At 38.2% G+C, this 17462-nt stretch overlaps 1 protein-coding gene across 1 annotated transcript in view; it reads right to left on the minus strand.

The window, feature by feature from the left end:
* Positions 1-17008: 17008 nt before the first annotated feature.
* The window catches only part of ZGRF1 (zinc finger GRF-type containing 1), an 89660-nt gene continuing 89206 nt past the window's right edge, over positions 17009-17462 (minus strand). The window contains exon 29 of the mRNA XM_073892161.1: positions 17009-17302. Within this exon, the coding sequence (XP_073748262.1) occupies positions 17145-17302 (158 nt within the window). The 3' untranslated portion in view covers positions 17009-17144. The remainder of the gene's footprint in view (positions 17303-17462) is intronic.

The raw sequence follows: 17462 nt of genomic DNA on the forward strand, positions 1-17462 counted from the left end.
CTAAGATCAGGTATAAGGCAGGATATTGCCTCTCATCATTCCTTTTCAGCATCATACTGGACATTCTTAGTAATGCAAGAAGGCAGGACTAGGAAATAAAAGGAACAGAGGTTAGGAAAGAAGATGTAAAACTATCTTTGTTCATAGATGATATGATTAATCTATGTAGAAAATCCAAAACAGTCCACAAAAAATCTCCTAAAACTAATAAGCCATCATAGCAAGGTTGCCATTTACAAGGTTAATAAACAAAGTTAATTGTTTTCCTATATAGCAACAATGAACAAGTGGAGTCTGGAATTAAAAGCACAATACTATTTACATTTGCACCTGATTGAATGAAATACTTAGGTGTAAATCTGTCAAAATAAACAATATATGAGGAAAACTACAAAGCTCTGAAGAACAAAATCAAATAACTAAATAAATAGGTATTCCATATTTGTGCATAGGAAGAATCAATATTGTCAAGATGTCAGTTCTTCCCACCTTGACCTACCAATTCAATGTAACCCCAATCAAAATCCTAACAAATTATTTTATGGATATTGACAAACTGGTTCTAAGGTTTGTATTCAAGGCATAAGATGCAGAACAGCCAACACAATAATGAAGGAGAAGAACAAAATTGAAAGACTGATGCTACCAACTTCAGGGATTACTATAAAGTTTTAGTAATCAAGACAGCATGGTATTGGTAAAAGAATAGACAAACAGACCAAAGGAACAGTGGGGTGCCTGGGTGGCTCAGTCATTAAGCATCTGCCTTCGGCTCAGGTCATGATCCTAGGGTCCTGGGATCAAGCCCCGCATCGGGCTCCCTGCTCAGCGGGAAGCCTGCTTCTCCCTCTCCCACTCCCCCTGCTTGTGTTCCCTCTCTCACTGTGTCTCTCTGTCAAATAAATAAATAAATAAAATATTTAAAAAAAAGACCGAAGGAACGGAATAGAGAGCTTGGAAACAGACACCTATAAATATAGTCTACTGATCTTTGACAATGGAGCCCAGGATAGTCTCTTGAGCAAATAATGCTGGAACAATGAGACATGCACCTACAAAAAAATGAATCTAGACACAGACCTTACAGTCTCCACAAAACACTAAGCAAAGTGGATCATAGACCTAAATGTGAAATGCAAAACTATAAAGCTCCTAGGAAAAAACATAGGAGAAAACCTAGAGAACCTTAGGTATGGTGATGCCTTTTTTGATACAACACCAAGGGTACTATCCATAAAAGAAAGAGATGATAGGTTGTGCTTCATTAAAACTAAAAACTTCTGCACAAACAAAAAGAAAAGATCAAGCGAATTAGAAGACAAGCCAAAGATATGCAAAGATATGCAAAAGACATATCTGATAAAGGACTATTGTCCCAAACATACAAAAATCTTAACACCTCGCCAAAGAGAATATACAGATGGCAAATAAGCATATGAAAAGATGCTCCACACCATATGTCACCAGGGAAATGTGAATTAAAACGAGATATCACTACACATCTATAAAATGGCCCAAATCCAGTACACCAACACCACCAAATGCTGGTTGGAATATGGAGTAACAGGAACTCTCATTCATTGCTGTTGGGAATGCAAACTGGTATAGCTACTTTGGAAGATAGTTTGGTAGTTTTTTTTTTAATATTTTATTTATTTATTTGAGAGAAAGAGAGAATGAGCAGTGGGGAGGGGTGGGGGGGGAGAGAGAGAGAGAGAGAAGCAGACCCCCTGCTGAGCAGGAAGCCAGATGAGGGGCTCGATCCCAGAACCCGGAGATCACGACCTGAGCCGAAGGCAAATGCTTAACTGACTGAGCCACCCAGGCGCCCCAGTTTGGGTAGTTTCTTACAAAACTAAATATAGGGCAGTCTATGTGGCTCAGTTGGTTAAGTGTCTGCCTTCCACCCAAGTCATGATCTCTGGGTCCTGGGATTGAGCCCCACCTTAGGCTCCCTGCTCAGTGGGGAGACTGCTTCTCCCTCTCCCTTTCCCACCCCCGCCTTGTGCTCTCTCATGCTCTTGCTCTCTCAAATAAGTAAAATCTTAAAACAACAACAACAACAACAATATACTCTTACTATATGATCCAGCAATCACACTGCTGGGTATTTACCCAAAGGAGTTGAAAACATGTTCAAACAAAAAACTGAACATGGATGTTAACAGCAGCTTTACTCATAATTGCTAAAACTTGGAAGTAACCAAGATGTCCTTCAGTAGGTGAATAGATAAATGACTTGTGGTACATCCAGACAATGGAATATTATTCAATGCTAAAAAGAAATGAGCTATCAAGCCATGAAATGACATGGCGGAACCTTAAATACATATTACTAAGTGAAAGAAGCCAATATGAAAAGAACATAATTATATGGCTCTAACTATATGACATTTTGGAAAAGGCAAAACTATAAAAAGATCAGTGGTTGCCAGGGATGGGGAGATGAATAGGCAGAGCACAGAGGATTTTTAGGGCAGTGTATATATTCTGTATGATAATGATGAATATATCATTATTTGTCCAAACCCATAGAATTGGAACATACAACACCAAGAGTAAACCCTATGGTAAACTATAAACTTTGGGTGATTATGATATGTCCATGTAGGTTCATCCTTGGTAAAAAAATGTACCATCCTGCTGAGTGATACTGACAACGCGGGGAGGCTAGGCATGTGTGGGGCAGGAGGTCTCTGGGAAATCTCTATACCTCCTTCTCAATTTTGTTGTAAGCCTAACTGATCTAAAAAAAGTCCTTTAAAACAACAAAAGAGGGGTGCCTGACTGGCTCAGTCAGAAAAGCATGTGACTCTTGATCTTGGGGTTGTGGGTTTGAGCCTCACCTTGGGGGTAGAGATAAACAAATTTTTAAAATTTTAAAAAATAAATAAAACAACAAAATATAAATTCTAAGGACTCTCCTTGAGTGTAGGGGAAAAAAGTCAAAGACATAGACAACATTAAGGATAAAATACTTAGAGGATCAGTCCAGGAGTCCATCATCTAACCAGCAAGTTTTAGAGAAAACAGAGAAAATACAGAAGATGAAATTATCTCAGATGTGAAGGACTGGTGAACAGATTTAAAACAACTACTGTATGTTCACAGAATATTACTCAGAATTAAAAGAGATGAAATGCTGATACACATAATAACATGGATATAATACCTCAAAAACATGTTGAGTAAAAAGAGTTGAAAGAGTAGATACTGTATGAGTCGATTTATATGAAGTTTTAAGGCAGGCAAAACTACTCTGTAGTGACAAGAGTAGATTAGTGGTAACCCTGGGTGGAGGACGGATTGATTTCATGGGATTTTTGTACGTTAGAAAAATCATTCTGGTGGAAGAGTGACTGGAGACAATGAGTTGAAGAGCTTATTAGGGACATGAACTTCTGGAGGCACATGGGATCTGTGAGATCAGTTATCATAAATGTGTTGTGGCACCCATCTGCACATTAATATAATTTTCTCTAGAGCACCCAGCGGCCCAGGTGTGACAAATAGAAAAGGATGTTTGGACTAATCAATCCATGGTTAGAGTTTTATCAGCTAGAAAAGAACTGCAGCAAAGAGTCAATGCACCAAGGCAGTTGAATGTGATTAAACACAATGTTGTCTGGGCAGACAGGAAAAGATCAGAGGAGGCCGACAGATTGGCAGAACAGTAAGGAGTCGGGAGATGAGACATCATGATGAAGCCAGGAAGTACTTGGGGAAGTGAGGGAGAGGCTGTGGTCCGTGGCAGACTGGAGTAATTTAGGGTGATGACAAATCCCAGACGATTTTTTAAAAGTATAGACAACATGGAATGAACTCTAAAATAATCTTGTTCAGTGAAAAAGGCAAGGTACAAGAAAGTATGTATAGTAGACTACTGTGTGAAAGGGCAACACCATTGATATTTATTTACTTGTATGTTAGTAAAATATTTCTGGAAAGAAATATAAGAACCTTATAGTATCGGTTGACTCTGGGGAAGAAAACTGGGTAGCTGGGGGATATAAGAGGGAGGTAGTCTTCACTCTATTCCCTTTTGTTCCTCTTGAATATTGAGTCATGTGTATGTTATTACCTATTCAAAAATATATTTAAAAAGTAAACAAAGGAAAAAGGAAACATGATATAATGAATAAAAACAGAATACAAAGTGAGGTATGTATGCTTCAAGTATATAAATTAGGCATGTATATATAAACAAATACCAGAAGTTACGATAAATAAGCTCAGTTTGATCTGTTTAAAAACATAGAAAAAAAATAAAAATAAAAACGTACAAGAAAATGTTTAAAAAGGAAAATACATCCTCTGGACATTCCAAATTTTCTATTATTCAATGGTTAAACACTGAGCACCTATTGTTCTGGTGCTGGTCCCAAATTAGAAATGCAAAATATGGTTTTGAAGAGCCACTGGCACTAAAGTTATGAATGTAGTTCCTTTGCAATATGTTCTTTATTCTGTCTTTACTCCCTTATATTCAGTCAGCTTGCTTATAGAGTATGCCTGCCTGGCACATGAAAGTCTCTTACAACAATGTCTAGATTCAGCAATTACTCTCAAATGCTGTTCATTACACTTTGCCTGATGCCTTGATTTTATACTCATGTGATGTCTCCATGTGGGTCTGGAAGGACATCACTATCTATTCAAAACACTGGTAGGGCCTGTGATACTTAAAAAGAGTCAGAGACCAGTTGGAGATGTCATCTGGTTATACACACATGTGCGCACAAACACACACACCCCCCATCTGTGCTGAAAGACCTGGTATCTTTTCATGCCTCAGAATTTGTCAACCATGGATCTTCCCTACTAGTTCCCTCCCTCCACGCACAACCAGCCCTCTATTTCTCAATGCCTTACCTGGTCTTCAAAGATCTGGCCTCTACCTCACACACCAAAGCCTGACGCTGACTCTAGGTATAAGGAGCCTGAGAATGTAAGAAACCATGTATCTGAGCTCCCAATGTCATTATGGCCATAGTAGTTCTTGGTTTATTTAGAAGCATACCCTCCAAAATAATGGTCAAAGAAGCCTGATTTTCTTACCTCAAGAATTCTGCCAAATTTCTCTATCAGGGAGAACTTTAGCTTTCCCCACAAAGGGGCAGGGTGGTACGTGTAACTAATTCACCTATACTCCATGCTTGGGCTGACAAATAAAACAAGCTGCACATATGTGTTCCAGAATATTGAACCAGACTGCTCTCCATTGAATATAGGACCAGCCACAGAGTAGATGCTAAATTAATGCCCTGACTTCGACTGAACCAAAGAATCCTTTCTATTCCCCAAAGCCACAAATCCATAATTCAGCCAATAAAATAAATGTACTTAAAATTGTTGTTTTAAAAGAGGTGCCCTAAGACTCTCACTTAGGAAGTCTTCTTTCTACTGGTTCTTTAACCTGAAAGTTGACAACTTCCTGATTTTTCACACACACAACATCATTTACTCTGGTATCAGGACCAGATTTGCCTGATTAGAAAGAATAGGAAGAAAAGTCAATAATTAAGAGACTAACAGAAGAGTTAAAAAAATATCAACCTAACTATATCTCAGGATGAAATGAACTCAGAGGTTTGCAGATATTTGGATTGTATTTTTCCTTTACTTTATAATCAACTCATGTTAATATAAACCAAAAACACAACTTGAGCTAAACACACATTTCCCACTCATGACTAATTACAAAGCAGGCATTTCAAATCAGCACTGAGCTAATGTTTTTAGAACAATTATTTAATTTTCCCAAGGTCCAATATCTGTCGAGTAAATCACCAATTTCCATTTCACTCTTATTTAATATAAAAAATCAAATTAGTATAAAGCTATTTCACAGCTGTCTTTAAATTAAACCATAGTCAAGAGCAGGCAGCATTTAGCACTGGCACCGCCAAATCAAACATTCTTTTTGTTCAAAGATTAAAAAACATTACTAAAAGATACACTTTGCTGTGAAGGTTTTTTTTTCTTAATATTTTTATTTATTTATTTGACAGAGAGAGATACAGCGAGAGAGGGAACACAAGCAGGGGGAGTGGGAGAGGGAGAAGCAGGCTTCCCGCTGAGCAGGGAGCCCGATACGGGGCTCGATCCCAGGACCCTGGGACCATGACCTGAGCCGAAGGCAGATGCTTAACCAACTGAGCCACCCAGGTGCTCCTTTTACTGTGAAGTTTTAAGCTGGACTTCATAATCTCAGATTTTAACCTGCGATTTTTCACAAGTGACTCAAATACTGAAATGTATATTTCTAAGGACAGGGGTTGGCAGCAGAGCAGAATATGAAACATACACATTCTTTTTAAATCAACTTTTGGAAAATAATTTTTAGAATCACTAGCTCAGCTATTAAATCTTTTTGTTGATAATCAGTTTCTTGCATTAAGTAGAAAACTGGATCCTCTAGTAGCAATGTAGATCTTCAAAGAGAAATCAATTTCATTTCTTCACAGTTTGGATGAATGCTTAAAAGTGCAATTGCTGTCACAATCAATAACACATTTGGGACAAGATTTGGAGAATTATGAAACATTTTATTTGTTCACTGGCTCTACTTTTCTCCCAAACATAAAAGAATAATTCATAGAAGTGGATTGGTCATTTTTTATTGTGAAACAATTCAAATTAGCAATTTTCTTCATCTTTAAAATAAGTATTTAGTGACTTGGGTCACTGACATATTTTTTGAGTTGGTAAAGACAAACACTTCATTGCTGTTAATTATAATCAAGCCCTTGCCATTCTTCCATATAGAATGAATAAATGTTACTTTGTTAATGTCTAAAATCATACAACAAATGGGTTAACTTATTAACATATAAACATGATAGCAACAATTATCTCTGGTTAGTGGATCCCTAGGTGCTTTTTGTTTCCTATTGTATACTCTTCTGTATTTTCCAAACTTTCTAGAGAATGTATTCTTTTCATAATAAAAATTTTTTAGGGGTGACATCAACAAGATGGTGATATAGGTTGTTCCTGACTTTGCTCCCCTTCATATAAAGAACAACCGTTCAAGAATAAAACACCACTGAGAGAATCCTAGAACACAAAGATAAGGCTGAAAGCACCCCCTGCACCACACAGAGCAAGACAGACTGCACTAGAAGACAAAGAAGTGGCTACATGTTGACCACAATCGCCCCTCCTCCAGGATAGCACAACTCCACATGAAGAGGTCTCCTCTGAGCCTCTGGAGCTTCCAGGGGGTAAAAGAGACCCAGGAGGGAAAACCAGTCATCCCCAGCATTGTAGGTCACTTTAAGTGAGCCCCTACCCTGATCTCACACCATGGGGATTGCAGGGGAATGTGCAGGGCCCAGCCACTGGGAATCTGACTGTGACCAAGGGGAGAGGGGCTTACAACAACCAGCACAGGCAGACTGAGTTCACACCAGCAGTGCCCAAGTCATCATCTCAACCAGGGGTTTCGCTCATCTGTAGAACCAAGACCAGACCACACTCTGACCAGGGAACTCTGCAGATTACAGATCTGCCTGATTTGGTTCCTCAAATGAGTTCTGCCAGCCCTAAAGCTGGGCTTGCCCCAAGCCCAGGCCAAGGAGCTGAATCACAGCCCCACCTGCTGTGCAGTGTCTTCTGGCTCCATCTGACCAGCAGCGCGGGCAACTACTCCTAGAATTGTGTGGTCCAGCAGCCATAGAGCAGAGAAGTGGACGGGCAGAGCTGATTGCTCCCAGAACAAAGCCAGTGCTGGCAGTGGAGTGTCCCCACACTACACATAGGCAGAGGGATTAATTCAGAGCCAATACTGAGGGTAATTCCTGGCACCTCCCAATGAGAGAAGCTGTTGAGGAAATTCAGAGTAGCTGAAGTAGCCCCTCCCCCTCCCACCCAGACAAAGGAGCTTCAACATAGCTATATCTCTGTGAACAGTGAGATGGGGTCGAAACACACTGTTTTTCGACCCCATCTCACTAGCAGGTATGGTGACAACTCCTGGAAACCCCTGGAAACTGTGTGGCCCAGCAACACTCAAACCAAAAATTATGTAGCAGAGCCAACAGTTTGACAAGCAAAGCCAGCGGCCCTGTTCAGTCAGGGAACTTGGGATGCAGGTTGGCTTGAATTAAGACAACAAACAGCTTTAGCAGCTTTAAAGCTGGTTCTCCCACTGCATCTGGTCATCTAATTCTAGCCCCCTCATTGCTGAATACAGCCTTCAGCCCATCTGACCAGAGAACCTAACACACAGGAAACTACACAGTCCATTCAACAGCACTACTTACTCTGGCACTGGAACAGAGAGCACAGCCCAGGCTTCCCCCATCTGCAGAGAAAAACCAGTGGCCTCACCTGACCAGGGAATTCAGTGTACACTCTGGCCCGATTTGAGGCCCTAAACAATGAGCGGTATAGGGCCTGGCTCCTGCCCTGTTGCCCTGCTAGGGCAGGGAAGCTAACTCATAGCCCCATCCAGTAATGAATAGAACACCCAGTCTCAACCATGTAATAAGCCTAACCTAAAAATCCAGGCAACCATAGAGACCATCCTACAGCCTCACTTGGGTAGGGAAGCAAACCAGCAGTTCTCTCCAACTGTTCTCAGCCAGTGGCACAATCCCCCACCAAATCCTCAGCACTCAAACACTTACCTCACCCAAAAATAGACAAGAGCTTGCCCCACCTGCCCAAGGATAATATCAAGAAATCCAAACAGAGCTGATTGGTTAAGAACTATCTCTGTCAAACTAAATCTGTAAAGACTAGAAGAGGAGCCTGATTACTCAAATGTACAGATACTAACATAAGGAATCAAGGATCATGAAAGAAAAAAAAGATCTTGAGAACTCAGGTAAATATGACACCACCAAAGAAAATTAATAAAGCTCCAATAATGAACTCTAAAGAAACGGAAGTCTATAAATTGTAAAAGAATTCAGAATAATCCTCTTAAGAAAGTTTAGTGAACTACAAGAAAACACAAGCAGACAACTAAACAGAGTTAGGAAAACAATGCATAAAAAAAACCCCAAGAAGTTTGACAAGGCAATAGCAACCATCAAACAAATAAAGACTCCCCCCCTTTTTTTTAAACTTTTAAACTAGGATTGTTAAGTGAATTATGCACCACTATTACTATATTGAAGAATCTAACTATAGCTATATATTTGCCATTATTGGTGAGATTTACATTACCCGTTTTTTATGGTGTTAATTAGCATTCTTTTATTTTTGCTCAAAGAACTCCCTTTAGCATTTCTTGTAAGGCAGCTCTGGTGCTAATAAAGCCTTTCAGCTTCTGTTTGTTCAGTAAACTACTCCTTTGTTTCTTTTTTTTTTTTTTTTTTAGATTTATTTACCTATTTGAGAGAGAGAGCAGGGCAGGGGCAGAGAGAGAGGGAGAGAGAGAGAATCCAAAGCAGACTCCATGCTTAGCATGGAGCCCAACATGGGGCTCGATCCCACAACCCTGAGATCACAACCTGAGCCAAAATCAAGAGTTGGGTGCTTAACCAATTGAGCCTCCCAGGCATCCCTTTATCCTTTTGTTTCTGAGGGACTTTGCTGGGTATAAAATTCTTGGTTGTCAGTTCTTTTTAGATATTTTGAATATGTCATCTAATTTTCTCTTGGCCTGAAAAGTTCCTGTTGAGAGATTTGTCAAGAGTCTTATGGAAATTCCCTGGTATGTAACTTCTCTCTTTTCTCTTGCTGCATTTAAAATTCTTTGTCTTTGACTTTTCATTTCAACTTCATTACAAAGTGTCTCAGCATAGCTCATTTGAGTTCAACCTACTTGGGATCCTTTGGGTCTTATGGATCTGAAGGTCCATATCTCTCCCTAGGTTCTCTGATTGCTTTAAATATAGTTTCTGTCCTTTTCTCTTTCTCTTCTCCGTCTGGAATTCCCATAATGTGAATATTATTTTCATTGTGTCTCATAATTCCCATAGGCTTTCTTCACTCTTTTTCATTCTTTTTAGTTTTTACTCCTCTGACTAGATAATTTTCAATATCCCTTTCAATGTCCTCTAGGTCACAAATTCTTTCTTCTGCATGGCTAAGTCTACTTTTGAAACTCTCTACTGAATTCTGCAGTTCAGTTGTATTTTTTAACTCTAGATTTCTGTTTTTGTTTTAGATGGTGCCTATTTTCTTGTTGAACCTCTTGTTTATTCATGCATTGTTTTCCCAATTTTTTATTTTTTTATTTTTTTTAAAGATTTTATTTATTTATTCATGAGAGACAGAGAGAGAGAGAGAGAGAGAGAGAGGCAGAGGGAGAAGCAGGCTCCCAAGGAGCAGGGAGCCCGATGCGGGACTCGATCCCAGGACCCTGGGATCATGACCTGAGCTGAAGGCAGACGCTTAACCATCTGAGCCACCCAGGTGCCCCCCAATTTTTTAAAGATTTTATTTATTTATTTGAGAGAGAGAGAATGAGAGAGAGAGCATGAGAGGGGGGAGGGTCAGAGGGAGAAGCAGATTCCCCACTGAGCAGGGAGCCTGACATGGGACTCGATCCCAGGACTCCAGGATCATGACGTGAGCCAAAGGCAGTCGCTCAACCAACTGAGCCACCGAGGTGCCCCTTGTTTTCTTAATTTGAATGCACACTAATGCAAGGAGGGTTCAACATATACAAATCAATGTAATACGCCACAATAATAGAATGAAAGAAAAGAACCATACGAACATCTCAATAGATGCAGAAAAAGCATATGGCAAAATTCAATATCCATTCACAATAAACTCTTAACAAATCAAGATTAGAGGAGCATATCTCAACATAATAAAGGCTATATATGACAAGCCCACAGCTAATACCATACTCTATGATGAAAGGCTGAAAGGTTTTCCTCTAAGATCAGGGACCAGACAAGGATGCCTCCTCTTACCACTCTATTCAACATAGTACTGAAGTCCCACTAGAGCAGTCAGGCAAGGAAAAAGAGAAAGAAAAGAAAAGAAAGAAGAGAAGAGAAAAGGAAAGAAAGAAAGAAAGAAAGAGTATTGGAGTTGGAAAGAAAGAAGCAAAAGTGTCTCTGTTGCATATGACATGGTATATAGAAATTCTAAAGACTAAAAAAAAAACCTGTTCGATCTAATCAATAAATTTTGTAAAGCTGCAGAGTCCAAAATTAACATACAAAAATCAGTAGTGTTTCTATACACTAATACTAAGTTTTCTGAAAAAAGCAACAAAGAAATTGATCTCACTTATTATAGTATCAAAAACAATGAAATACTTAGAAATATATTTAACTAAGGAGGTAAAAGATCTCTACTCTGAAAAGTACAAGACATTGTTGAAAGAAATCAAAGAATAAATGGAAAGGCATCCCTTGTTCATAGGTTGGAGAAAATTAATATTGTCAAATGTCAAAACTTAGCTAAAGTCATCTATAGATTCACTGCAACCTCTATCAAGATTCCAACGGCATTTTTTTTACAATGTAGAAAAAATACTCCTACAATTTATATGGAACCACAACAGACCCCAAATAGCCAAAGAATTCCTGAGAAAGAACCAAGCAGGAGGCATCACACTTCCTAATTTCAAGCTATACTATAAAGCTGTGGTCATCAAAACAGTATGATACTGGCATAAAAACAGAGTAGACCAATGGAACAGAATCAAGAGCCCAGAAATAAACCCAAGCATATACAGTCAATAACTGACAAGGGAGCAAACTGATAAGAGAAGAGACAACCTCTTCAATAAGTGGTGATGGAATAACTGGATATTCACATATAAAAGAAGGAAACTGGATCCATATCTTACAACACTCACAAAAATTAATTCAAGATGGATTAAAGACTTAAATGTAAGACCTGAAATCATAAAATCCTAGAAGAAAACATAGAAATAAAGTTCCCTGACATGGACTTTGGTCATGATTTTTTGGATATGACACCTAAAGTACAAGCAACAAAATAAACGAGTGGGACTACACCAAACTAAAAAGCTTCTGCACAGTAAAAGGAACCATCAACAAAGTGAAAGGAATACTTACAGAATGGGAAAAAATATTTGCAAGTCATATATCTGATAAAGAGTTAACATCCAAAATGTATAAAGAATTCATACAACTCAGTAGCCACCAAAGAAATAACCCAGTTTTAAAAATGGGAAAAAGACCCAAACAGACATTTCTTCAAAGACATATGAACGGCCAAGAGGTACATGAAAAGATGTTGAACATCACTAGTCATTAGGGAAATGCAAATTAAAACCACAGTGAGATGTCACCTCATGCCTGTTAGAATGGCCATTATCAAAAAGATAACAAATGCCAGTGCAAACGTGGAGAAAAGAGAACCCTTGTGCACTGTTGTTGGTAGGATTGTAAACTGGTGCAGCTACTATGGAAAACAGTATGGAGTTTCCTCAAAAACTTAAAAAAATAGAACTACCATATGATCCAGCAATTACACTTTTGGAAATATATCCAAAGGAAATGAAAACTCTAGCTTAAAAAGGTATCTGCACCCCCATGTTCATAGCAGTGTTATTTACAATAGCTTAGACATGGAAACAACCTAAGTGTCACTGATGGATGAATGGATAAGGAAGTTATGGTATACGGGCACCTAGCTGTCTCAGTTGAAGTGTGTAACTCTTGATCTTGGGTGGTAAGTTCAAGCCCCACATTGGACATGGAGCTTACTTAAAAAAATAGAAGCTGTGATTGATCTATCTATCTACCTATAGATCTATCTATATTACTCAGCCATAAAAAATGAGAAAACCCTACCATTCATGACAACATGGATGGACCTTGAAGGCATAATGCTAAGTAAAATAAGTCAGAGAAAGACAAATACTGTATGAGCTCACTTATATGTGGCATATTTTTTAAAGATATTTTTTTAAGTTTGAGAGACAGAGTGAGAACACAAGCAGGGGGAGGGGCAGAGGGAGAGGGAAAAGGAGAAGCAGACTCCCTGCTGAGCAGGGAGCCCATCATAGGACTCGATTCCAGGACCCTGGGATCATGACTTGAGCTGAAGGCAGATGCTTAACTGGCTGAGTCATCCAGGCACCCCATACGTGGCATATTAAAAACCAAACAAAACAATCTCCTAGAAAGAGATTGGACTTGTGATTACTAGAGGTGGAGAGTAAAGGGAGGAGGAATTGGAGGAAGGTGATCAAAAGGTACAGAGTTCCAGTGATACCATAAATAAGTACTAGGGATGTAATGTACAACAGGATGACAATAGCTAATACTGCTGTATGATATACAGGAAAGTTAAGATAATAAATCCTAAGAGTTCTCATCACAAGGAAAATGTTTTCCTTTTCTTCCTTTCCTTTTGTTGTATCTATATGAGAAGATGGACATTAGCTTAATCTACTGTGGTAAATCATTTCACAATATATGTAAATCAAAGCAACATGCTGTTCCTTAAACTTATGCAGTGATGCATGTCAATTATTTCTCAATAAAACTGGGGAAAAAAAGAGTAGTATAGATAAGTGAATTGTAGGGTGCTCAGGCAGTTAAGCATCTGCCTTCAGCTCAGGTCATGATCCTGGGGTCCTGAGATCAAGTTCTGCATTTGGCTTCCTGATCAGTGAGGAGTCTGCTACTCCCTCTACCCCTTCCCTGGCTGGTGCGCTCTCTCCCCAGCGCCGCCCCCCTCACAAAAACAAATAAAATCTTAAAAAAAAAAAGTGAACTGTAGTTATTTTTAGAATGGAATATCAAATGGAAATGAGAATATTAAAAACTACCAATATTCAAAACATGTGAATGAATCTCATGAGAATATTTAATAAATCAGATGTAAAAGCATAATGTGATTCCATTTATATAAAGTTGAAAAATCTGCAAATGGTAACACACATTATAATTTTCTGTTTTCACAAGTTAGGATATCCTGAGGATGACAATGTAGTAGCAGTGGGGGGACACGAAGGGGCTTCCTCGATGTTGATCATGATCTGAGTGCTGGTTACAAAGATGTAGTCACTTTGTGAAAATTCACTTAGCTGTATACTTGTAATTTATGCACTTTTCTATACGTGTGTATTAAAAAATACCTCAAAATTAAAAAAATTAAAATTATATAGTCTATATGTCAATAGCTACCATGTGAATAAAGGCACAGGATAAAGACTAGAAGAACATGAGACAAAGGTAGTCTTTCACTCATTCATTTGTTCATTCGTCCAACAGATACTTATATTGAGCACCTGCTATACCAGGTACGGTGCTGGGTAGTGGCCATGGCCAGGTACTGGGCACTGCTATCTCCAGGAGTGAATTTCTAGTGTTTTTCTTCTTTTTGTATTTCTAAAAAGTTTTATTGTGAATATGTATTTAGTTATAAAATAACAGGACATTATATATATTTATTTTTAAAAGATTCTGATAGAAGGACAAGAACCATATGATCCTCTCAATAGATGCAGAAAAAGCATTTGACAAAGTACAGCATCCTTTCTTGAGTAAAACTCTTCACAGTGTAGGGATAGAGGGTACATACCTCAATACCATAAAAGCCATCTATGAAAAACCCACAGCAAATATCATTCTCAATGGGGAAAAACTGAGAGCTTTTTCCTTAAGGTCAGGAACACGGCAGGGATGTCCACTCTCACCACTGTTGTTCAACATAGTACTAGAAGTCCTAGCCTCAGTCATCAGACAACAAAAAGAAATAAAAGGCATCTGAATCAGCAAAGAAGTCACACTCTCACTTTTTGCAGATGACATGATACTCTATGTGGAAAACTCAAAAGATTTCACCCCAAAATTGCTAGAACTCATACAGAAATTCAGCAATGTGGCAGGCTATAAAATCAATGCACAGAAATCAGTGACATTTCTATACACCAACAACAAGACAGAAGAAAGAGAAATGAGGGAGTTGATCCCATTTAAAATTTCACCAAAAACCATAAGATACCTAGGAATAAATCTAAACAAAGAGGCAAAGAATCTGTACTCAGAAAACTATAGAATACTCATGAAAGAAATTGAGGAAGACACAAAGAAATGGAAAAACATTCCATGCTCATGGATTGGAAGAACAAATATTGTTAAAATGTCTATGCTACCTAGAGCAATCTACACATTCAATGCAATCCCTATCAAAATACCATCAACTTCTTTCCACATAACTGGAAAAAATAATCCTAAAATTTGTATGGAACCAGAAAAGACCCCGAATAGCCAAAGGAATGTTGAAAAAGAAAACCAAAACTGGTGGCATCACAATCCCGGACTTCAAGCTCCATTACAAAGCTTTAATCATCAAGACAGTATGGTACTGGCACAAAAACAGACACATAGATCAGTGGAACAGAATAGAGAGCCCAGAAATGGACCCTCAACTCTATGGTCAACTAATCTTCGACAAATGTCCAATGGAAAAAAGTCTCTTCAACAAATGTTGAGAAAATTGGACAGCCACATGCAGAAGAATGAAACTGGACCATTTCCTTATACCACACACAAAAACAGACTCAAAATGGATGAAAGACCTAAATGTGAGACAGGAATCCATCAAAATCCTAGAGGAGAACACAGGCAGCAACCTCTTCGACCTCGGCCACAGCAACTTCTTGCTAGAAACATTGCCAAAGGCAAGGGAAGCAAGGGCAAAAATGAACTATTAGGACTCCATCAAGATAAAAAGCTTTTGCACAGCAAAGGAAAGTCAACAAAACCAAAAGACAACCGACAGAATGGGAGAAGATATTTGCAAATAACGTATCAGATAAAGGGCCTGTATCCAAAATCTATAAAGAACCCATCAAACTCAACACCCAAAGAACAAACAATCCAGTCAAGAAATAGGCAGAAGACATGAACAGACATTTCTCCAAAGAAGACATCCAAATGGCCAACAGACACATGAAAAAGTGCTCAACATCACTTGGCATCAGGGAAATACAAATCAAAACCACAAAGAGATACCACCTCACACCAGTCAGAATGGCCAAAATTAACAAGTCAGGAAACAGATGTTGGCAAGGATGCAGAGAAAGGGGAACCCTCCTACACTGTTGGTGGGAATGCAAGCTGGTGCAGCCACTCTGGAAAACAGTATGGAGGTTCCTCAAAAAGTTGAAAATAGAGCTACTCTATGACCCAGCAATTGCACTACCAGGTATTTATCCCAAAGATACAAATGTAGGGATCCAAAGGGGCACCTGCACCCCAATGTTTATAGCAGCGATGTCCACAATAGCCAAACTATGGAAAGAGCCCAGATGTCTATCAACAGGTGAATGGATAAGGAAGATGTGGTGTATATATATATATATATACAATGGAATATTCAGCCATCAAAATGCAGCCATCAAAAAAATAAAATCTTGCCATTTGCAGCAACATGGATGGAACTAGAGGGATAAGCTAAGCGAAATAAGTCAATCAGAGAAAGATAATTATCATATGATCTCACTGATATGTAGAATTTAAGAAACAAGGCAGAGGATCATAGGGGAAGAGAGGAAAAATGAAACAAGATGAAACCAGAGAGGGACACAACCATAAGAGACTCTTAATCATAGGAAACAAACTGAGGGTTGCTGGAGGGGAAAGATGGGGTAACTGGGTGATGGACATTGGGGAGGGTGTGTTTTAATGAGCACTGGGTATTATATAAGACTGATGAATCACAGACCTGTACCCCTGAAACAAAAAATACATTATGTTAAAAAAAATAGTAAAAAAATTAAGAAAAAATGAATTAAAAAAAAAAGATGATAAATCTATGGTTCAGAAAGGAGTGTATCGATATAATTGTGTAGCCATGTTCTAATAGATGAGTTTTTGAGATACTTTTTCTTTTAATCGCTTCTTGGCCTTTTGGCTAAGATCAAGTCTTGAGATATTTACTTATTTTTGAAGTAACACTGGTATTCCCCAGGAAGCCTTTTCCATGCCCTTTGTAAAATATATTCCTTTAGCAAACAGTAGTCATAATTTTTAGAAAAAAATGTATTTTTATTAGTAAGATTTTATATTACCTTCAATATCTGCCTATCTAAATATAAGTATTTCTTTTGGAGAGCAAATTTTTTATATTTAATGTTATTTAAATACTTTAAAGGTTTTTTCAATAATAAGGTTTTAGGATAATTAAAAATATAAAAAATGTATAGTGTAAAATGAATTTGAATTTATATAAATACAAATTATCTATACCATGTCTTTTTGTGAATGAGATTTATCTTTAGATTTATCCTTTTCATTCTTTTTCTTCTGTTTTTCCTCTGCTTGTTTTTCAAAATAATCTTTAAGAAGATGGTTCAGCTGTGGTTCATACTGGCTTGCATGTTGTAATCCATCTTCCCTTCCTTAAAAAGATACAAAACATGAGACAACAGTATTTCATAGTGGTCCCCTACTATTTCAGTCATCTCCCACAGTGGCAAATCCAGAGCTGTTCCTACCTGAACCACTTCAAGCACTAACTCAAAAGTCAGTTTCAATTCAAAATGCTTGAATTAAACATAT

The sequence above is a fragment of the Callorhinus ursinus genome, unplaced genomic scaffold, assembly GCF_003265705.2.
Source record: "Callorhinus ursinus isolate GAN/ISIS: 27379988/994484 unplaced genomic scaffold, GSC_fseal_2.0 scaffold4, whole genome shotgun sequence".
In the NCBI taxonomy this organism is placed as follows: domain Eukaryota; kingdom Metazoa; phylum Chordata; class Mammalia; order Carnivora; family Otariidae; genus Callorhinus; species Callorhinus ursinus.